This window comes from Petaurus breviceps, unplaced genomic scaffold (assembly GCF_028583685.1).
Source record: "Petaurus breviceps papuanus isolate PSGF00001 unplaced genomic scaffold, PetGlider_PUasm1.0 90895, whole genome shotgun sequence".
Classification (NCBI taxonomy): domain Eukaryota; kingdom Metazoa; phylum Chordata; class Mammalia; order Diprotodontia; family Petauridae; genus Petaurus; species Petaurus breviceps.
The window spans coordinates 28189544-28214101 of NW_027187372.1; the positions used below are offsets into that span (position 1 = coordinate 28189544).

At 36.4% G+C, this 24558-nt stretch overlaps 1 protein-coding gene across 2 annotated transcripts in view; it reads right to left on the reverse strand.

Moving 5' to 3' along the window:
• KDM5B (lysine demethylase 5B) overlaps window positions 1–24558 on the reverse strand; it is a 70845-nt gene that overhangs the window by 27661 nt on the left and 18626 nt on the right. Inside the window, exons 2-10 of one of the 2 annotated variants that reach the window (XM_069074585.1) lie at window positions 15241–15318; window positions 13279–13401; window positions 11772–11942; window positions 10329–10385; window positions 6602–6736; window positions 4413–4509; window positions 3105–3214; window positions 1379–1537; window positions 403–522 (exon numbers count right to left, since the gene is read on the reverse strand). In XM_069074585.1, coding sequence (XP_068930686.1) covers window positions 403–522; window positions 1379–1537; window positions 3105–3214; window positions 4413–4509; window positions 6602–6736; window positions 10329–10385; window positions 11772–11942; window positions 13279–13401; window positions 15241–15318 — 1050 coding nt within the window. The remainder of the gene's footprint in view (window positions 1–402; window positions 523–1378; window positions 1538–3104; window positions 3215–4412; window positions 4510–6601; window positions 6737–10328; window positions 10386–11771; window positions 11943–13278; window positions 13402–15240; window positions 15319–24558) is intronic. The other variant, XM_069074586.1, reaches the window with a different exon arrangement.

The following is a 24558-nucleotide window of genomic DNA, read 5'->3' on the forward strand; positions in this document are numbered from 1 at the left end:
TATAATTTGGGAAACACAATACAAGGGGTGATGGATGCTAAAGCAATACAACATAATGGAATTAATGCCAGGCTTAAGGGCTCAAGTTCTAATAGAACTAGAAATCCTTTAGTGAGTCCTTAATTGCCCATTCCTTCAGTTTCCCTGTCAACAAGAGGTGTCGTGACAATAATATGAAATCATATTCATAAAAACACTATGAAATGTGTAAGACACTAAAATATTATCACTCAGTTTAACAAGAAATTCCACATTTATTCCGTACTAAAGTTAACTTTTATGTTAGATGCAGGCTATTATCAAATGCTATATGTACATAAACATGTATATGTATATTTCATGACCTAGATCTCAAATTATTTTTAGATTATCAGAGATTCAAATTTCAAGCAATATACATACGTGAACAGGCATGTTGAAATAGTCTGATTTGAATGCATCTGCCATTTCTCCAAAAGTACGGAGTGTATAGTCTCTGGCTGCCTGTTCAAAACCAAATGCTTCCTGAGGCTTATTACACTCCTAAAAACAGAAAAGGTAGTCATTTTCACCAAAGTAACATGCAAAAAACATGAGTACATTTCTCTTCTCAACCCACAAAATTTTAGACAAGTGCTTTCCCCTCTAAATGTCTGTACTAACCAATCAATCTCTCAAATTCCAACTGATAAAAATCAAATGATATAGTATATGAAACTTTCAAACTAAAAGAGTAATCTAAACCTAGAAAGCCAGCAGGATTCTTACCATACACAAGCCAAATATCGCATGTCATATCTCTTTAGTTAAACAGAAAATTTACTGTTATCTAAATAAGGAAGTAGTATCCTAGACAAAAATTTTAACCAAATTAAAATAATGCTCATAAAACTGACAGCCCATATTGTTTGTCTATTTGCCACATAAACCTCTGTGAAAACTTGCATCTTCCAGGCCTCTTGTCTATCCTGAACCTCTCTGTTGTCCCTTACCTCAATCTTTAATCTGCTTCTACATCTACCCTTCTTTAATCTGCTTCTAAAAGTTCAACACCTGGAGCAACTAACTAGGTGGGGCAGCTAGGTGGCACAGTGAATAGAGCACAGGCCCTGGAGTCAGGAGGACCTGTGTTCAAATTGAGACCTCAGACACTTAACCCACTAGCTGTGTAACCTTGGGCAAGTCACTTAATCCCAATTGCCTTGCCTTCCCCCATAAACAAATAAACAAACATTCAACACCTAAAGTAGGGATCTGTTTTGCTTGACAATGCATATTCTTTGCAAGGGTTTCCTTCTTTACTTAAAATATTTAATTGAAAAGAACAAAATTTAATTTTAAAAAATCCAACCTGTCACACTACGTATCTTAAAGCAATACCCAAGTTTTAAATTCTTACCTGAGCCAGACATTTAGGGCACCTCCAGTCTCCCTTGGGAACATCATGAAGAGGAGGGATCAAGCAGAAAGTATGGTAGCTATCATCACAGCCATCACACAAAAGAAGGCGATCCTCATCATTGCCACTGCCACACAAGAGGCAGACATATAGATCCACCTGCAACATTAGAAATTGTCTTCTGAACAGGGCAATGTGCACTCACATCTGATTTTATAAAATGTTAAGACTGAAGGAGATTTAGGAATTAATAAACTTATTCATCTCTCTCCTCATTCCAACTTCCTTAACTGTTCCTAAATCTTTTCAAGCAAACCTCTTGCCATTTTAACAGATAACCCTCTTCAGCTGCCAAGTATTTTATGTTTAACCAAGACAACAATCACTGAAGGATTGGATCAAGTTGTTTCTATGGTGTTCCTATAATTAGGCTTTAGCTGAGCCAAACACTTGAGACTTTTAACATTATATAAAAGAATAATCAGGGGTGGCCAGGTGGCACAGTCAGTAAGAGCTCCAGCCCCAGAGCCAGGAGACCTGGAATCGAATCTGGGCTCAGATACTTACTTAGAATCAGATACTCAGACCACACCCAGAAATAACTGGCCGTGTAACCTTGAGCAAGTTACTTAACCCCAATTGCTTTAAAAAAAAAAAAAAAGAAGAAGAAGAATCATTCCACAGGCTTTTGGAGTTGTGAATTTATTCAACTTAATCAATAATGGTTGTACAAAGAAAGTTACCAAATGAAGGAAACAAGAACACAAATGTGGATCATTTATCTTTCCATTTCTTATTAAGCAACTACAAAATTGGAAACTTTGTGGAAAAGCAACAACCCACAATGCTTTTAATCATATGTGGAACTTTAAAGATCTATGGTTCTCATGTAGTTCCTTCCTATTAAACACTTTTTAAAAAACTAATTATGTTGAAATCCATTTTTTGACCTCTTTTTCTTTTATTTATTTTACTTTGGGGGGGGGGGGGGGAAGCAAGGCAGTTGGGGTTAAGTGACTTGCCCAAGGTCACACGGCTAGTTAAGTGTCTGAGGCCTGATTTGAACTCAGGTCCTCCTGACTCAAGGGCTGGTGCTCTATTCACTGCACCACCTAGCCGCCCCCATTAAACACTTTTACTAGGGTAATCTATACCCCTCCTCCAGAAAGAAAAAAATTTAAAATCACTTGAAAATAATGTCAAGCCAGAAAAGAGCATGGTTTGAATTCAACTATAATCACGGCTACATGGTTTTTGCAATCTTGAAAAGCAGGAAAAAGTCAAAGAAATGAGGCCAGTGTGGGGGTGTGGAGCAAAAGCAGGCAGTGAAGGGAGGAGATCAATTTATATTCTCATGTTCAAACTGACTAATTAATAGTTGAGTGAAGTTGCTTAGTATAAATAAATACACTCTTTTCTATGTCTGCTGGAAACCTATGTTCAGCATATCTCTAAAATGCAGAGCTGCAATGATTCATAGAGCACAATCAGAAACCTATACACTGATCTAGTTCCATTTTTAAGTAGGGGTACACTTAAAATATGCCCTAAAAATAGTTGATTCTCCAAATTTTACTCCATACAATCCATAATTTTTTGGATTCTTGAATCGATTACGCTACCTCACAACTGTCCCTAAAAAAACACTGCAAACTTATCTTCTGGTCAAAGGCAAAATGTCTTCATCACCAAGTTAGGATAAGTAATGGAAAGGAAGATGACTCACAGCATTCGTGCTTTTCTTAGACCGACTCTTAGGTTTCTCCTTCTCAATTTCTCCAACATGCTCTTTCTTCTCAATGGTATCTCTTTTTATTGTGCTTCGAAACTCTTTCTCTGTTGGAAACAACCCAAAAGAAACTAGATCATTCTATATTATACTTTCCGAGCATCATTATTATTTATCTGTGAACTTCTATGTTTCAGCTGTTAACAAATGCCACTGAATACACACAGCACTAACATGGGTGTTTTCCAGTAGTAAGCAAGCAAAGTGTTACACCCTAGAGATTTCAATATTGCAAAAAATATATACTACTAAAGTGTTTCTCTGGAACCTTCTCATTTAAGATGAGACTTAACACCCAACAAACAAAAGAATGACTTGGTCACGCAGGTTACTCCCAACTTAGAATGTTCACATTGTTGTTAATGTCTTCTATCATCCCTGAACCAGTCTTTTGTTTTTTAAATTTAATTTCATGTTCAGTTATAAATTCTCTCCTGCACTGAAGACAAAGGAAGATGAGAGAAGAGTTGGGCTTCAATCTATACTTTGAGTCCATCAGTTCTCCATCAAGAAGTATATGTTTCATCATGAATTCTTTGGAATTCTGATTGGTCATTGTCTCAACAAGCCTTTTAAGAGTTAGCTCCAATTTCTTATCTTCAAGGACCCAAGGTTTTAAGGTTTTAGAGTTGGACCACTGTTTCTCAACAAGCTAACTAGACAGACTAAAACAAAAGAATGCATGGTCATAATTTGTTCTTCTATCTATAAGGTGAAGTATTAAACTCAATCCAATAAGACATATTTTAATAGCAACTACTATGTAAGGTGAAATGAACCTTAACTTAGAGAGTGTCTAACTTAGGAAGACAGAGGAAGTGTTAACCAGTAAACTCCAAAGATAATTTTAAAACTTAATTTTTGGCTTTTTCTATATCCAAACCCTAACCAGATAAAAATGTTTTGCTCATTTCCTGGTCCACTAATCCACAGAAGTGTGAAGCAACAACAGAAGGTCAAATCAGTTTCTGTATATAACCTAAGAAGTAGAAGACCATCCAAAACTTCCACTGGGATACAAATCGTCATTAGTCACTCTTTGGAGGAAAATGCATTTGTCTACACTGATTGAAATCAAATGTTAGCCAAATGTTTTCTAAGCTATAGTTTTCAATAAATGCTGAAACAACTACTGAATTTCAAGGCTACATCCAAAACTTACATTTGGGAACTTAAGTCCATATACATATTTATTTGGTTTTGTTATTTTTGCTTCTGAATTCTCTACTCATTACTTATTCTTACCATTTTCACACTTCGGAGTCGGACAGCCCATTCGGCGTCTCAGATTATGAGTTCTGGCTTCTGGAGCCTCTCCTGGTTCTGTTTTAATATTAGTGGCCTTTAAGAAGTAGTACATTAATATTTCATTAAATTAGTATATTCAAATATTATAAGTGAAAATTAAAGGTATGTAATTACAGTGAAAGTATAATTTGGCCTTTTTTTCCCAAACATATGCCACCACCTTTAGAAAAATATCATTTAACTCATTTGGGGGAGTCTATACAGAACTCCATATTATTAAGGAGAATGAACATCACAGAAGAGAAGATCAGGCATGAATTCTGAGTACTGTATAAGTGGCCTCAACTCTCTTTCTCCTCATATACCCTATCCCCCAACACCTTAGTGCCACCTTCTTCCTTTGCCTTCGCAGTCACCATCAGGCAAAGGCCCCAGTTGTCATATAGATGGCATGTTAATATACTTTAACTTGGTCTACTGTCCAGTCTCACCTAGAAAGAAATAATTTCCATGATAATTTTATATTCATTTCTGTTAGTAACTTCTTCCCACCAAATATTTTGCCTCACATTACTGGCCATTTTGTTCTTTTCTTGAAAGCCTACAGATGATCTAGGATCTAGTATTTGTATGTAAATATCTCCCTTAGGGAGTGAATTCCAAAACTCAGAATAAGATTCTAGAAGAAAGCCTTCAGCCTGAATCTAGATCAGGCTGGTAGGTGGGGTAGAAAAGACTGAGGGGAGCAAATGGTTTGAGAGTATGATCTGGAAAGGCGAAAAGGAAACAGATTTAGAGGGAAATCACAGGCACCCAGGCCAATGGCTGGTTAGGGTATAACATACAGAATAGTAGTATGTCATTGGGAATGAACCTTCAAGATGTCACACACACACTTTCTCTCTCTCTCTTTTTCCCCCCCTCCCCTTCCCTCCCTCTTCTCTGGAAGAGGAAACTAAGGATTAAGTGACTTGCCCAAGACTGAGACAGGGAGGCCTAGGACCATACTCAGTTGCACCAGGCCCCATCTGCTAACAGGGATCCTTGGCAAATGGGGCCAAAGTCCCATACAGGCCTTATTTTAGAAGTCACTCAGTAACAAAATCTTCTTTTGCATCTGTGGAGTGGATGTGCATGTGTGGGTGTCTCTACTGATCCTTCAGGGCCTCCCTGCTAGAAGAGAGGGGTAGGAGTAGGGTAGGATGGAGAGATTAAAGAAGGCTGAGAGGAAAGTATAATACTTATTTGAATAGAGCACTAACTCTAGAGTCAGGAGGACCTGAGTTCAAATCTAGCTTCAGACACTTACTAGCTGTGTGACTCTGGGCAAGTCAACTCAACCCTGATTACTTCCACTACCTCATCCCCAAAATAAAAAGTTAATCTTTTTAGAAGAGTTACTCTTTCTCCTCAATCATTCTCTCAGAGACCCAGAGACTTACTCATTAGGCCAGATAAGGATTCAAAGCCTTGCACACCTCTACTTTATAATAAGTTAAGATAAAATGCTCTTCTTTCCCAGGAATCTCAAGACAATACAATTTTTAAGCTATCTTTTTTTTATTCCACTCCCTTGTACTCCCCTTTATAAAATCCTATGTTCTATGATTGTATACAACCTTATAGGAAAAAAACCAGTTTCCCCTTCCCTCTCATGTAGCATAATCACCTATATCCCCTATACTTCCCAATCTATTTCACAAGAAATCTACTACTGCATCACATATTTGCTTTTCTTTACATACTCTATCACTAACCAACACACATCTAAGATAATCACATCTAAACACATCTAAAGTTTTCACTTCATTCCCAGTTTTGCTACTAAATAAGTTTTATATAAATATTTCTTCACTCCCTATATCTCCTAGCTTTAATTTCCCTAGCCTTTTTAACTAAGACCTCACACAACTGTTTTCTAGTTTTTCCTGGAACTCTCACCTCCAATAATTACTTACCTTTTTATCCAGATACTAAAACCTATTAGTTAGAAAGTCACCTAGTCGTCAAGGCATAATCTCAAAAATTATACTTCTCCCATATGTCCACTAGATGTAAAAAGGAACTACATGCTATATGCCTTCATGACGTTGACAGGCTTCCAAAAGAGAGAGTACACAAGAGACTCAGAGACAAGCAGAACTAATACTAAAAATTTCTATTGATGAAACTTCTAACATTCTCACCTCAGATCTCATACGTTTTGCTCGGCGTGCTGGGGGACACGTTTCCACAGGCTGAACTGACTGTCTCTGAGGAATATCATGGGGTTTATATTCCTTGTCCTTTGTGTCTGTGGTTAAATTTGGCTTCTGCAGACACTGAAAACAATACAATTGGATTGGTGAGTTTCCATTCCTCCTTTTAAACACATAACAGGCCCACATAAGATTCTGTAAGAAGTGCTTCAAATCTATTGGTGAAGAACACAGAATGTATGCAAACAATGATGGCTACTTGATATTATACCTACTTAAATAGCATAATGTTAGGTCTCCAATCAATATACCTAACATAAGTGTGATGATTTAAGGTAAGATTTATATTGCTTTAATTTATTCAACTGATGATGCTATCATTCAGAGGTTATTAACCAAGCCTATAATAATTCTGTATCAAACATTAATTGAAGATTCACTGTGAAGGCCTGAAAGCAATTATTTCCAAATGAGTTTGTAATAAGGACATCCATTCAGAAAAGGGTTGAAATTAGAGCCAATAGATGTGCTTGCTAGATTAACAACAACTTTTACAGATATCATGTCACATTGTCCTTACTGACTTCAAAAGATAAAATGCTTATTCTAAGTGGCACAAAAGAAGCTACAGTTGAAAGAATTGTTACAGAATGAATCATATAGTACTACATAAACACTACTACAAAGTATTATGAAAATCATAAAGTAAAGAAAAAATAAATCATTTTCATAAGCAGTAAACTGTCAATGCTATCTTTAATCTTGTCCTTCCCTCCAAAAAACCAAATCGACATTCTTATACACTACTTATTTCTGAATTTAAAGATAACTTTGAAGCTTATGATGACAGGTACCAAGATATTTCTTACTGATATCAGTGAGTACCCCCCCCCAAAAAAAAGGTTAACATTGTTGAGAACAAAATTTAAGAGTTAAGATCAAGAGCTTCAATTTGGTTATTGCTGATCCATCACTATCACCAGATGGTGTGGTTGTTAAAATAGAAATATTTAATCTGTTGATAAGAATGAGCTGAAATATGTACTTTGTGTGCTAAGGGTTGAGTCACTTGAACAAGACTTTATGGAGAGCCTTTCCAGGTCTAAGATATGAATAATTTCTATTGCCATACAGCTATACTATTAGAATTGAGTGCATAAACTTTTTTTTTAAAGCAATTGAGGTTAAGTAACTTGCCCAAGGTTACACGGCCAGTTTTTTTGTGTGGGTGTCAGGTATCTGAGCCCAGAACCGATCCCAGGTCCTCCCAACTCTGGGCCGGCACTGTTACTCACTGCACCACCTAGCCAACCCGAGAGCATAAACTCTTAAAAGATTTGGATAAAAAAACTCTTGGATAAATAATTCTAGGACATAGAAAAAAAAAAAAAAAGGATGCATAGCTATAAATTGAAACTGCAAGTTTCTCAGTCTCCTGATAAGAATTTTCAGCTCTTAAGAAAATCATCAGAACAATGAATCACAATCCTAGCACTTAAAGAAATCATCTATTTTATCTCAGATTGAAATTCTGTAAGCAGGTTAAATTTCTTATAAAAACTGACTAGGATGGCTATCCATTATATGTGGCCAACACATTAAGGCTCATTAATCTATTAAAAGAAAAAAAGCTACAGGCCCTTTAACTGGCTGTCTTTTGAGTTTTAGAATCCTAGGAAAGACTAAATATTTAACAGGTCGGTAAAAATTGGAGTCTAAATGTTTCTTTTGATTCTCCAAAGGAAATTCACAAAGTCATTGAAGTTATACAATAGCCCTAAGCATTTAAATCTGAACTTCTATTCTTTGCTATCATTTGTTAATTAAAACAACAAAAATAAAGACTCTAAACAGTTAATTCCAATTTTAATAAGAGCAAGGGAAAGGAGCTACTTAAATTTTTTTCCCCCAATTTCATGGCAAAGCCAGGTCTTCGACAAGATGTCAATTTGGGATTAATTCAAAAAACTGATCCCAGATGGTATTATTAAAGTCTGGCACCATACTTGATGGACACAAAGGTTCAGGTACTAAACACTGAGAGACTGTCTCGGATCTCTTGCCACTAAGTCTCTATGAGCAGGAATGCTGTTTGAAGTCTACTTTGTTCCAGAGCAACAGTATTCTCCAAATATGAAAGTAAAAAAAAGGTCCACCAGATATTTATTTCACTTCAAAATATTGCTTAAAAACACTTTTAGAAGCAGCAAGATAGCATGGTGAATAGAATACCAGCAGAGTTGGGGACAACCTGAGTTCAAATAGAGCTTCAAACACTTGACACTTAACTAGCTGTGTGACCTCCGGCATGTCACTTAACCCTAATTGCCTAGCCTTCCCCCTCAAAAAATAAAAAATAAAAAGCATCACACTTTTATCTGTTTCATGCTTGATATCAAATACTGAGTCTAATTTTAATAAGGATGGTAAAACTTAAAAGGTAAATAGATTCTCTGAAGGACATCTCTCTTAAAGAGGTTTAGAGAATAGGCCTACTGCTAGAAAACTTGGTACATAATAAATCCTTACATTCTTTTTCCAGTTTAACCTCTGCCCCACTCTGCCACTCCACCCCCCCCAAAAAAAACTGTTAGCCCAGCACTTGTCTGCTATGGAGGCAACTCCAACAGGCATGCTTTTTTAAATTTTTTTTTTATTCCCCTTTCCCTGTCAAGCTAATGCACTCATTATCTGAAAGATACCTACTCCACTCATTCTTACTATCCCTTAAGAATGCTTTAGCAATACAAATTTAAACCCAAAACATATTTGGCTCAAAATTAAGACTGAGGCCAAATACAATTTAAATAATTCCATTTCCCCAAGCCAGCAAGCATTCCTCCTTTTTGAGTAGGAAAATGAGTGAAAAAAATCAGATGCTTGCAAGAATGGGTGCCACCAAATTTGCAAGAAATTTTACAAAGATGTTAGACACATGAACCATCCTTAGAGAGTAGGATAATTCTCTTCTTAATGAGTTTTTTCTTAATGTCCTTGTGTAGAGTAGCTAGAGACAATCTGGGAATTAATAATGGCAAAAGCTGTAACCTAGATCAATGAAGTTCTGGAAGGGCAAAAAGCCCCAGAGGCCTCACCCACCACCCAAATAAAGCCTATTTCAGCTACTAGATGGAAACAAAGTGACAGCAATCCACAGAAGGACAATACTCTAACAAGAAAAGGGTAAGGGTCTTTAAAAAAAATCCACCTCTTCCCCTCCTCTTTTAGTTTTTTCTCTGACACCATTATAGATGGCCATCAAACTTTAAGGCTGAGAAGCTCACTTTTAGCCTGAAGTACTTTGCTGCTCTGACCTGGAAAAGAGAAGTTAAAAGCATATATCCAAAAAGATCCAAAATCAACATCCTCCCCAAAAACAAAACCACCAACGCCTCAGTCCTGGTTAAAACAGCAAAATAAATGAAAGACTCAGAACAGGACCTGTCTGTGAGGCACCACTGACTAGGGTGGACCGAGACAAGGGCCCCTAAAGTATCAAGAGTCAAAGCAAAAGAAATAAACACGAAGCACTACAACAAATACACAATGAAAGAGGTAAATAAACTACATTTGTTTGTTTCTTTAGAAAACCAATTGAAGCCTGCACATCCGGCATATCAGAATGGGGGCAATGATGACAACAGTGCAGAAGAGACAGCTTTCAGGCACGGCAGATTTAAAACAAATACAGCACAACAATAAAAAGGAAACGTACCTTTTCCAGAACGCCATGATCCACTAAACACATCAGTTTGGAACATATGTCAGGTGCCTATTGCAAGAGAGAGCTTGGAAAGTTACACTTAACAAAAAGTGGGGCCACAAAAATCGAGGTTGCAAGCAGCCCAAGTGTGTCTCCTGCCTTTGTTGCTGTTGCCTTCCACACTGAGCAGGCTGTAAGTAGGGACCTGAAGCCATGGGTCAAGGGCCTAATCTCTCCACGTCCTGGCTACCTGATTCGTGATGCACTAAGGTTTGATCCTACACTATCGAGCCAGAGAAGTTCCTCAAAAAATACAAGTAAGAGTCAACTCTTGAAAAATTTAAATCTATACAATTTTAAAAGTGTGAATTCATTGGTTCATATTGGGAAACTGGTATAAAGAAAAGAATTAACATACAATTCTGCCCCATTTCATCCAAAGTTGATTGCTACAAAAACACTGACATAACACATCTGAAAAATTCAGACCTATCAGTTTATTATTCATTTACACTCTTTTGTTTCTGAAAATGAGACTGCTAATTTAATGGATCAGGCTTTGTTGTTACATAAAGCATACAAAACCGAGAACCTGCAAGACTCAAGCATTACACTGTTAAATACTCATGACCATATAAAGTCACCTTTCTTACCTTCTTCATAAGAATGACTTATTACCAAACCTGATTTCAAGGATAACACATTCTTGAAAACACATTAAAGCAACTATGGATAATCCTAGAACACAGTACTTCTGGTGAATAGAATTTCCTTATTTCTTCTCAAATCAGACTTTTAATAAGCTTTGTTGTTTTGTTTTATAAAGCCCGGGACTAGAATCTGCTCATTTGATCAGGCTTTAAAATTCTGATTAGGAGAATATAACAAGTAACAACAGAACCAAAACTTTTCCTCTCTTGAAATAAGTTCCCTTGTCAAGAAAGACAATGTACTAAAAAAAAATTATGAAGATTTTCCATCCTGCTACTGATCTCTTACTACGTCCTGGAAATCTCAATGAAGAGCCCATATGACAAGAGAAATGAGTGGGCAGGTATTTCTTAGGCTGTACTTCATGAAACAACAACCAGCAACACAAAAGTAAAACAGGTTTGAGGTAAGAATCACAAGACTTCATTCAACAGCAAGTATAAGACAAAAATGGCACATTTATTCAGTAACTGATTAGGTGAAAGATGCTTCTTAGTTATTAACAAATTTCAACCTGACAACATAAGATACTAACCCAAATATTTGCACAATCTAAAAGAGAAAATCATACATAATGCTATACTTAAACAGAGAAGTTCACTGCTGAAAATATAAAATATTGATATTCTGAACAGAATCTCTAAAAAATGGTTCAAAGTAATCTCTCTAATCCTAAATCTTACCCTTCCTCCAAGGAAAACAACCAGGAGTCATTAAAACCAGGTTTCAGCTACCAATACTCACCAGTAGACTAGCTCCCGACTGGAATAGGTTGTAGGGGTAAAGGATTCGCTCATAATGTGCCCGAATGTGTGAGCCCACAGCTTTGCCTGGAGCAAATCCCATCTTGGTGGCAATTTTGGTCCATTTTCTCTCTTTGCAGACAATATCAAATCCACCTTCTTCTGCAACTAACTATTAAATAAAATAGAAAAAAATACATCCATCATTCAAGTGTCAGATACCAAATACAAAATTTTCTTAGTCATCTGGTATTAGAGAATTCTAAAAAGTACATTACCATGTCTGCATAAATCACCAAATTTTAAGAACTTAAAATTTTAGTTTCAACATAATATGAAAAATACATCTTCCTTTCCATACTATTTATTACAATGAATATGTAAGCACAAAACTAAGGAAGGTTTTCAAAGATTTTTGCTTATATCAGTTTAAACTGGTTCAAGTGTGTGCTTTTAACAAGGACAAAATGTTTAGTTACACGCAACCTGGGTCCACCATGCCAATGGGAGAGAGTCTAGAAACTCTGGTCATTGATTCCTGGTCGTTAGTTAGGACAGTAAGGTATGCAGGTCATTTATAAATGGATTTGGGCTTACCAAGGATAAGATTCCCAGTTATTCTGAGAAAGCCAAATAGTTATCCTGTGTAAACTAACCAGTAAGCAGTAACATCCAGGAGGCTAGAGAATCTTCGGTAAGTGGAGTTAGGACTCCCCGGTAAGTGGAGTTAGGACTCCCCAGAAGGTAATTGTTAACATCAACAGACTAAAAGACTGAAGAAAATTCCCAAGTTGTTTCTGGGGACTTTGCAACCAGCCCTCTCCTACCTAGAGTTATTCCTCTTCATTTACTCAAAGCAGTAAAAAAAAAAAAATTGACAGTGGAGAGGAGGAATAAAAGAGGATTCACAGCTCAAATTACTGATTCAATAACATTTATGAGGGCCTAGTGGGCATGATGCTGTGCCAAATGAATGGGTCCATGTTGCCAAAGAGCATACATGTATGTGTATCCTCTCCCCATTTAGGAACTGGCAATACAAAGAAATGCAAGTAAGTTATGTAGGAGGAGATGCATCCTAGACCCCAAGGACAGAACCAGAAGCTGCAATTAAGTCACAAAAAGACAAATTTAGCTTTGATATCAAAATTTCCTAACACTCAGATATAATACACAAGCATAATTGACTGCCTCAAAGAGCAGTGAGTTTCCTGTTCACAGAAGTGTTCAAAAAGAAACTGGAAAATCACTTCTCAATTTTATGAGAGTAAAGATTACTTCTGACTATGAGTTAGACAAAATAACTCCTAAGGACCCTTCCAACTTTTCACCTTAAATGTACTACCAAGTCCTGATCTAATGCCTAAGACACCCTGCATTGAGATTAGCTCATTTGGAATAAAACCATTTTTTTCTAAATTAAGAAAATAAAGACACACAATCAGTATACTTCAAACTAAAAAGAGAATATTACTCAATCTTTAAAACATTTAAATAAACTCTCTTACCCTATTAAGCTGAAATAAATCCAATATCTTCCTTTCAACATGTGGAATTTTTAAAGTACATCCTTGGAGCTCCCAAAACTTTGCAATCTGGTCCAGAAAATTCAGTTTTACCCGAGTTTGAGCCTAGAAGACAAATAATTATACTATCACTAAACTTGGATCCAAAAATTAACCAAAGTTCATATTAACCAAGGTTTATATACAGAAACTATGCTCCTTTCATTTTTGCCACACAGAATTTCCAAAAACTTTGAAAAATATACACATAAGTGTTCATAAATGGCTTTAGCATTTGTGAAAAGTTGTTTACAAAGAAAAGGATTAGAATTTTATGGTACATACCTAAACCATACAATAGCTTAAAACATAGTACATGCTGCATTACAGGTCAACAGGAAAAACTTTTTTAAACTATTATTTCTGTGCTATAAAAGAAGTGAAAATTCACTTTAAAAATACTATGCTATGAAAGCAAATGCTGAACAGTTGTTTCATTTAAAAGAAATATAAAATAGATCCTATCCAGAACAGAAGCTAATTTAAAGTTACTTTGGGAAGTTAAATTTTAGCCTTTTTAATGGCCTGATATATTTTTTCTCTTTAATATAAATGTCAACATTAAACTTCCCCAGCTTGGTCACCTTTCAACCAAGTATGTTAATATCCTACTCTCTGAAAGCAAATATTTACTGAGTTGACATTTATTGAGCTCCTACTGAAAAGAATATCAGGACATGATCCTTGCCAGTTTGCCCTCACAAAACTATATGAAGAAAGGCAATTAACAACCAGATTCCAAAAGATTAAAAGATGATTAAAAGTGCTGCCCACCTAGACTTGATGCATAATGAAACACATTTTTAGAAAAGGTCAATGTACAAATCTGTTTTGCTTAACTATGCATATTAGTTACAAGGATCTTGTAAGGGAGGTGGAAGGTGTGGAGGAGAAGGGGAGAGAAAGTTGGGAAGGAGGGAAAATGGGAAATCGTTATTTAGAAAAAAAATGAAAAGAAATCTGGGGAGATGCATATGAAATGATATAGAGGAGAAGAAAATAAATGCTTGTTAATTGCAACAGACAGACAGAAAGACAGATTGACATAGATGAATGAAATGAAATTTTTTAAAAGAGAAAGGAGGGAATATAATCTAGAGGTCAATATACTACTGCTCCCATAATTCAGATTACGTAGAAAGCTTTAATTAAGTGGCCTTCAAAAGAGAATAGGTTGCTAAGAAAAGATTAAGGCAAGAGTCTGCAAGTAAAAATGGGAATCAAACAGAATTCCAACTCCTCCCTCTAGGGACAGAGGGATGTGAGAGAAGGTATATTCACTAGGGAAGAGAAAAACTAGAGTTGGATTTCAGAGGACATCCAAGTCTCTGTGAGGGTTGACAGAAGGAATGTTAGAGAAGAAGGTCCAGGATGAAATCCAGTAGAGGAGTAGACAGAGTTAGGTGGAAAATGTTTGGGTAAAGAAAGGAGAAGAGATGCTAGAGAGTTGGGGTTTTTTTCCCCCTAAAGGGCTGATAACTGCTAAATACAGGGACAGGGAAAGAAGCAAGAAAAAGTCATGGGGTAGCAGTGGTAGAAAACAAAGCAAGCCTGCTCCTTCAATTAGGCTGCTGGTAGAAATCAGAGTTGGGGGGGAGGGATTGGGAGGGAAGAGCAAAAGGAAATGGTGAGTGGTGGGTCATCCTCTTTGAAGACAGAGGTCTCTGATCAATAACCAAGCCAGAATCTGGGTTTAGATGGGGCCTGGTGGTTGTAGGTGCTCTTCTTCCTCCTTTCAGGTGGCTGATTTTATAAAATCTGGTTCAATGCATAAGACTGATATTTTTGTTATCACTCCATAATACTGTTTCTAGAAACTAAGTCATATTCAACCAAATGACCATAATGGTTACAAGTCTTAGAATACTACAGGCAATTAGAATATAATAATATTCATGGCCTCACCTCCAATTCATTCAGTCTCTGGATTCGAGGGGTAAAATGAAGTTTATCAACATCACATGCAAATGGTGGTTGCCAGGCCTACGAGAGAAGAGAAAGAAATTAGAAGATGACATGTCATTAAGCTCAAATTTTCAGAATTCACAGCTAGTGCATGTGCAAACTTAATGCAAAAAATGGTACAGAAAAGGGGGGAGAGGAGAACCAGTCCATTCTCATCACAGTTACACAGTTAGCCCTTTCATATCGCTGCTTTCCCCACAGAGTAAACATAAAGAAATTAAATGGGAATTTTGGGGGAGTTTTGCAAAAGCCATAGATAACACAGAAAAAAGTTTAGAAACTCAGAAATGAACAAGATATATACGTATTGTATAGCAAGAAAAAAGAGAAAGAAATATGCAAAATCAGAAGACTTCTTCTCTGACATGAAGGGACAGCCAAAAAATTTTAGGTACTTACAGTACCTAAGGATAGGGATAAGGAAGGAATCATTACCTACAGAAGTTACATTTCTGGCAAGTATACTGTAAACTGACTTTTGGATATTCTTTATTGCCAATGATAGCATAAAAGAAGCTACAAAAGAAAATGTTTCCAAAATACAATAAAAATCAACTTTTAAACAAGGTAATCTTAAAACACTATATAACCACACACACTTACCCAAAAAAAAAAAAAGGGAAACTTTCCTAAAAAAACTATTGACACTACTCAAGGAAGACTGCAAAGCAAGAATACAAATTGTCTAGGATTATTTCTCATTTGGCTCAAGTGCTACAATTTGTGGGAAAAAATAGGGACACTAATATACTGTTGGTGGAGCTGTGGACTGGTTTACCTTACCCATTCTGAAAAACAATCTGTTACTATGCCCAAAAAGCTATTAAAATGGGAATAACTTGTGACCCCAGCAATATAGCCATCAGTTCTATTACTCCAAAGAGGTAAAAGAGGAAAAGGACCCATGCATACAAAAAAAAATTTTTTTTTCAGTTCTTTTTTGTGGTAGCAAAGAAATGGAAGCTGGGGGTGGGGAGCCCATAAATTGGGGAATGGCTGAAAAATATAAATGTGATGCAATACTATTATTTATTATTATGTTGTAAGAAATAATAATAATCTGGTACCTCCTACCCTTCCCTTCCCAGCTTTATCTCCCCTCTGGAAGCTGTAATACTGATCACTCTTTTTACCTCTGCCCCCCACCCCCACCCCACACATCTTTAAAATCCAACTTAAATGTCATCTAAGAACTTTCTTTAACCATATAGCACGATTCATAACTTACACTCCATGAACTTCAAGCACTCATGGAGCTAATTTTCAAAATATTTCAACAACAAGACACTAAAAGAATGTGGACGGCATTTTAACCATAAACAGGCAACTGAAGAGATAGCACTACCAATCCACATCTCTATTAAAAACATTCATATTTTTCTATGCACAGGGGTAACCTACATCAAAACATGAAAAGGGAACAGGTAGAATTCTGAGTAATTTCTAAGGAAAATACCTTCATAATCAAAGATGTGACTAAAAGGTGTATTGCTTTTAGGCTTATTGCTAAAGATTCCACAGTGCCGATAATCAAAAATCATTTTAATCTCTACAGCAGTCTTTAAATGTCTTTCCCCCAAATGTGTCTCATCCATTATCAACATCTTATGTTGATCATACTATTTTTTTTTTTAAGAGACTGGGTCTCCCCATCTTGGTCAGGTAAAAAGGCAGGGACCACTTAGGAGCTGATTTCACTATTATTCAGCACAAAAGCTTTGACTTGGGCCAGGCTGAACATCCTAAAGCAATCTAATTATCCCCACCACCATGCCAAACACCCAATGACTCCCTCCACCCATAGTGCTGATATACTTTAGGGTAGACAGACACTCAATCAACTTAGGCCAAGCAGCTTAGAATACTGAAGTTCAAGAGATCTGCCTGCTTCAGTGTCCCCAGAAACTAAGATTACAGGCATGTGAGATCAAGTCAGAGTAGATCACATAAAATGCCATGATAGATAAAACTCTTGCTTAGAGTTCCTCAGAATATGGACAACAGGAACCAAAAGTGTTGAGTAAGTCTTCCTGCACAAAGTCCTTCAGCTCTGTGAGACACTGCATGTCAGTTTCCAAGGACACTACCACACTGGGTGTCTAAGCATTAAATACTTACAGAAGATTATCCTTCCAAATACAAATCACAGCAAACTTTATCAGCATTCCTGGTAATCAAGTGAGATCAACAGACAGCTGTCACTCAGTTTTAAGTTGTACACTGTTGCCGGATAAGCTCTATCCCTAAAGAATTATATCATAGGTGGAGTCCTTGGTGTTAGGCTAAGGTAAAGGTGATGTTGGCACAGCTTGCTTTGGTGACACAGTGCCATGATTTCTGGACAATCAAGGGCTTCACATTAAGGAAGACAAAAGGCTCAAAATCTTAACACTGGAAAATCTGAACTGGAGGAAATAGTTCACAAACAATAGTCAAGTAGGAAGATGTTAACATTTATATAAATTTTCCAGATTTCTCACTTGTAATCAACATAGTAATTCATAAACACATGAGCATCTAAACGTTAATTTGAATACACATCAAATACTGAAATATAATAGAAACTTTTAAGTTCCATGAGAAAAAACCAATCTCTCTAAATTAAGATGTTCATGAATTTCATGTTTTGTTTTATAAATTTTTCCTATATGAAAACTGACAAGGGGGTGGCTAGTGGCACAGTGAATAGAGCACTGGCCCTGGAGTCAGAAGGACCTGAGTTCAAATCCAACCTCAGACACTTAACACAAAAAAAAACTAGCTGTGTGACCTTGGGCAAGCCACTTAAGTCCAACTGCCCTGCCTTCCCCCCTCCAAAAAGAAAAAAAACTGACAAGATTGGTATGTGAATTCAAGTCATGAGATTGAATGAAAATCCATCAGACTGATAGCCTAGGCAATCTTCATATAATTAATTACATTTTAGCTATTTTCAGTATTTTTGTTTAAAACACGGTCAAAATAGAAGTTTATTTTAAAATAATGAAAGAGCCAGCTGTTTTTCTCAGCACAAAGTATATGTATTCCTTAGGAAAGCAATTAAATAGGAATCTGGGACTTTAAAATCCTCCAGAGAGATTTGAAAAATCAAGTATTTTCTTTATACCAAGCATGCACCCCAGAAGTACCTAGCAACAGCAACTTGCAAAATGAAAATGAGAGGGGCGGCTAGGTGGCACAGTGAGTAGAGAGCGCTGGCTCAGTCAGGGGGACCTGAGTTTGGATCCAGCCTCAGACACTTAACAGGGGAAAAAAAACTAGTCATGGAACCTCGGGCAAGTTACTCAACACCAATTTCCCTCCAAAAAGCAAAAAAATAAAATGAAAAAAATGATGAGAACTATTTGAAGAACAGAGCAAACTCTTAAAGTTGTTTTAGAAAATGCTCACTTCTAAAGCAAATAACGTCAAGAAAACTAACTTTAAAAGTGATCCATCCAGGAAGCTGCATACTTAATTACTTGGGTTAGAATTTGATACCATCATTCAAACCTCTGACACCATCTATACAAGTCAGTGTGGAGGCATGGATAATTTAACAGAGCCAAATTAAACTTATTTTAAACCTGACACCACCATCTTACACATAATACTTTTCTAACTTTCTAATTATAGAGATCTGGTCATTATTTTAAGAAACTGATAAGAAGGAATTATCTTCTAAAGTGAGGACTCAATGAGTCCCTACAGAGAGGGCCAATTATAAAAAATAGTGTCAAAAGAAAACTACTGTTTTGCCAAGACCATTAACAGATGTATAATGTCTTTTTTTTTTAATGAGGTTTGTACCTAAACAAATCCCATCAGATATAATGGCAAAGTTCTCCCTAGAGAGAAGCCTAAGTTCTCCTAAATCAAAATTCTACTTACTTTTTTGAATGGAATGTCACCAAACCAGAAAGGGAGACCACTAGCCAACTCTAAAGAAAATTCTTTCTGGGTGTTAAGACAGATTATATATAATAAAAGTCGTATTATATGCAGAGAACAGATTTATACTCTGATGTTTAAACAAACCTTTCCTTAACCCCCCCCCCAAAAAAGACCCTAGATGATGCAGGTAGTACAAGCATTAGTCCCATTTTACAAATGAGGAAATGAAATCAAAGTTTTTAATATGTTACTTGTCAATAGTCAGATAGTAATCCAAAGAGCTGAGACTCAAGAGATTACTCTCCCAAGTCCCTTGCTTCCTCTACTGCACTAGAGAAAGCCTTTTCTAAAGAAGGCATCTCCTTATGAAGGATATTCATTATATGAATATCAGGAAAACAAAGAGAAATTTAAGTAGTCAAGCATCCTCTTCTAAACCAAAAGATAATGGCATGGTTCCCATTTCTGCCTTTCTTAGTGTGACAACCATCAGAGCAGTTTTGGACTGTGTAACACCTGCAGTCCTGGTGGGAGGCATGCTGAGTCCAGAGGGTTTGCTCCAGAATTTTCAGAACACCTTGAGGGGTTTCATTTTGAGCTCATTATTCAGTTAATTCGGGTTAATTCGGTTTTTCTTCACTTTAAATAATCGGAAAATTTAATTAGACACAATAACAAGCATGTATGTTATCTTTCCTTTTAAAGTCTTGAACGTGAAGGGGGTCGGTCCTTCCCTACATCTGTCTTGTCCAACAAAGTTAACTCTTCATGATGTACCCATCTCTACCTGAGAGGGGATGTCACATTCTATCTCCCAGTTGTCAAGCTTAGGGTTTTAGTCTCCTGGTTTTCGAAACTGGCACCTTATACCACATTTTGAAAAAATTAGACTTCTCACCTCTAGCCTCCCACCAATAGATACACTTTTCTTTCCCCACAGTTCATTTCTTGGCAGCAATAATACCATTTTCTCCCTGTATAGATGATGCATACACTTCTACTTGGGTAGAGCAGCATGTTTGTACTTCAAAAGATTTAAATTCAATCAAATTTAAAGCTGACGCAAGGTCCAGAACTGCTAATAAAATAAGAAATAGGGCAGTAGTGTCGTGTCAATACAATGACTGTAGTATTAAAAGGAATAAATGAGTTGCAGGTAGTTTGCGCGGTGAATAGAGCAGCAGCCGTGGAATCAGGAAGACCCGAGTTCAAATCTGGCCTCAGACACTTAACACTTACCCCAACTGCCCAGACTTTAAAAGCAAAAAACAAACAAAAAAAAGGAATAAATGAATAAAATGAAAATAGGCTGTTCCCTGATAGCCATCCTTTCACACTGAACATGCCATTTCCTTCTCTACGGTCAGAATTCAAGACTTCTTTCTTACATGTCTCACATCCCCTAAATGTTGCAATAGTCAAAACTGCTTTAAAATGTAAACCTGACTTTCAAAAAACTAATTTAAACAACACCCAAAGATCCAAAAATGTTTTACCAATAATGAAATGTGAAGTAAAAGGGGGTAAAAGCTTACATTTAAACTACTGTTTATTAGCCCTTCCTTCATTTCTTCTGCAGACTTTCTGCAAAGATCTTTGTGAAACACACACACACTTGCACTGATGTTTACACACACATATATTTATAAAAGTACTAAAATTTTAATTACAAAAGAAATCTGCCATAATCAACCTGTGCCAACAAACAAAAATGCTTTTTTAAAACATACTTTTGTGCACTGACAAATACAAATAGCTCAATTTATATATTTTTTTAATTTGGTCTTTTAATATAGAACATCCCTCTATAGGATCCTTAAATTAATATAACTTCCAGAGAGATTAGAAAGAACTAATCTATGAGAATGATCAAGTGATTACCTTAAATAACCAAAAATGTTTATAATTATTTCATTTTACAAGTCGTTCTGATTGTATGAAAACAAATTTATGGAAGACAAATGGGATCGTCACAAATATTTGATAACGCTTTGTTAAAACCTATGAAAAGACAAGTTTAAAAACCAATAAATAGTACCTAGCTAATGAATATCTGCTCAGAATGTTTAGTGTGCCCTCTACTGGTTCTATACCAGCTCAGCTAGGTGGAGAGTATACATATGTAAATAACTAGTTTTGTTAACAGCAAGATCCCAAAAGTCTTTTGATAATACAAATTTCTGTCTTTACTTCAAGTACTGGCAGGTATTCAAAGCCTTTACTGAGTCAAGTTCTTCGATTATTATTAAGTTTATTCACTTTGGTTGTTGCTGCTCAGTCATGTCCAAATCTTCATGGCACCATCTGGGGTTTTCTTCGAAGAGACACTAAAGTGGTTTGCCATTTTCTCCAGCCCCGTTTTACAGGTGAGGAACTAAGGCAAAAAGGGTTGGTTAAGTGACTTGCCTAGGATCATATGGCCAGTAAGTGTCTGAGGTCAGATCTGACTCAGAAAGATGAGTCTTCCTGACTTCAGGCCCAGCACAAATCCACTGAACCACCTAGCTTCTCATTGGAAACTTGTTCACTAGCATCTTTTTTATTCTCCCAAAATAAGGATGCTTTTAATTATGTGTCTCTCAATATTGACTACACATCTCATCTTCCATTTCAACTTAAACTTTTGGGAATAATGTCAACTACTTTATAGAAGGCAAACTTAGCCAGTTATTATAAAGGAAATCAGCTTTCCAAATCAAGTCTTCCCACTTGATCCCACCACTAAGAACTCTAAAAACCATCAACATGACACACTCTTCTGGCCAAACCTGCGCAGTGCTAATGAATTATAATGAAGCATAGTTATTAATATTAACCCAGCCTAAGTTTTTATTACTGAATTTAACTCCTCCCTGGATGGGATTGTCCATGAAGGGATCTTTGTACAGAACTTTAAAAAGGATTCATGAGAGAAACAACAACAAAAATAAAGTATTGCCCTATCAACCTAGTCTACCTCCAAAGTCATTAAAATGTTATTTGTACTAGTTCCATTAAGTTTTTATGGTTTCCACACAACTAGAAAATTACTGCAAATTACCAAAAATGACAATATTAAGGGTTGCACTACCAAGCCCTCAATTTAAAATAAAGTAGAATAAGTTAATCAAGCTACCAACTACACAAACATCCATGCTCTCTTCTTCTTCCCCTCACTGCCAAATTTCTAAAAAGAGGCTTGCTGCCTCAACCTCCCCAACCACCCACTCATACTTCAATACCCTGAAATATAATTTCCATGCTTGTTTAATTGCTGGATCCCAAAACTGTGCTGCCCTAATTGCCAAATCCTATGACTTTTTCCTCAGTTTTCATTCACAATGACCTTCCTGTAGCATTAACATCTCCCAAACTCTCCGACATTATTCTCCCTTGGTTTCTCCCTCATACCAGTTATCTCCTTTACAATCCATTACTATCTCTTGCCTGATAATTAAACAGTTTGGTCCTGAGTTTTTATCCTTCCCTTGGAGGTCTATCCGTTCCTATGATTCCTATACTATAGAGCCAGCCTCCATGTATCTATTATCCCTGAGCTCTAGTTCTAAATTTGCACTTGCCTGCTGGACATCATTTAAGTATCATGTATCTCCAAGTCAACAGACAGACCTGTCTAACCCTCTTTCCCAAAACCTACCCTTCCTCTCAAGCTCCCTATTACTGTTAATGATACAAGTTTTTGCAGACATGAAGGGACAGCTTGCAAAAAAGTTAAAAACATGTGATCTATCTAAAAACAGTATATTTTGGCTAGAACCTAGTGTCTAAAATGAAGCAGTGACAAATTAGGCGAAAAAGGTAGCTTGAGAGTCAGATTGTAGGGGCCGCTAGGTGGCGCAGTGAATAGAGCACTGGCCCTGGAGTCAGGAGGACCCGAGTTCAAATTGGCCTCAGACACTTAATACACTTACTAGCCATGTGACTTTGGGCAAGTCACTTAACCCCAACTGCCCTTCCTCCCCCTCCAAAATGCAAAAAAAAAAAAAAATTCGGATTGTACACACAAGACACAGTAGTCAATGACTGCAGTAATGACCATAAATTACTATGTACAGTCATTATAAATGCCATATATAAATAAATAATCTACTGCTTGATAAACCCAAAGACCCTAGCTTCTGGAATAAGAACTATCTAAAAAAACTGCTGGGAAAACTGGAAAACAGTATGGCAGAAACTGGGCATAGACCAGTATCTTACACTGTATACCAAAATAAAGTCAAAATGGGTAAAAATTTTAGATATAAAGGCTGATACTATAAGCAAACTGGGAGAGCAAGGAATAGTTCACATGTTGTCAGTTTTATGAATAGGAGAATTTATGACCAAACAAGAGATAGAAAACATTATGAAATGTAAAGTGAAGGAATTAATTTTGATTACATTAAATTGAAAAGTTTTTGCACAAAGCCAAGGTAACCAAGATTAGAAGGAAAGTAAAAAACTGGTAAAGAATTTTTACAACCTGTATCTCTGATAAAGGGCTCATTTCTAATATATAGAGAACTGAGTCAAATTTATAAGAATACAAGTCATTCCCCAATTGATAATCAAAGGATATAACAAGCAGTTTTCAGAAGAAGAAATTAAAGCTATCTATAGTCATATGAAAAAATGCTCTAAATCACTAATGATTAGAAAAATGCAAATCAAAAAAACTCACACCTATCAGATTGGCTAACATGACAAAAGAGGAAAATTATAAATGCTAGAAGATGTGGGAAAAATGGAACACTAATAACATTGGGGTTTTTCCCCCCCATTTTTTTTCTGGAGAAGGCAAGGTAATTTGGGTTGTGACTTGCCCAAAATCATACAGCTAGTAAGTGTCAAGTGTTTGAAGACCACATTTGAACTCAGGTTCTCCTGACTCCAGGGCTGGTGCTCTTATTATTCACTGTACCACCTAACTGCCCCCAACTAATGCTTTGTTGGTAGAGTTGTGAACTGATCCAACCATTTCAGAAAGCAATTTGGAACAATGTCCAAAGGGCTATGAAAATGTGCATACCCTTTGATCCAGCAATACCAATTCTAGGACTATAATCCAGAGTTCATAAAAATGGGAAAAGGGCCCACATGTACAAAAATATTTATAGCAACTCTTCTTGTGGTGGTAAAGAATTGGAAATTGAGGGAATACCCATCAACTGAGGAATGGCTGAACAAGTTGTGGTATATGAATGTAATGGAATACTACTGTGCTATAAGAAATGATGAGGTGGACTTCAGAAAAACCTTTATTTTATTTTATATGAGCTGGTGCTGAGATGAAAAGAACCAAAACATTGTATACAGTTACAGCCAAATTGTACAATGAATGACTAACTTTGATGGACTTAGCTCTTCTCAGCAACACAAGATTCTAAGAAAACTCCAAAAGAT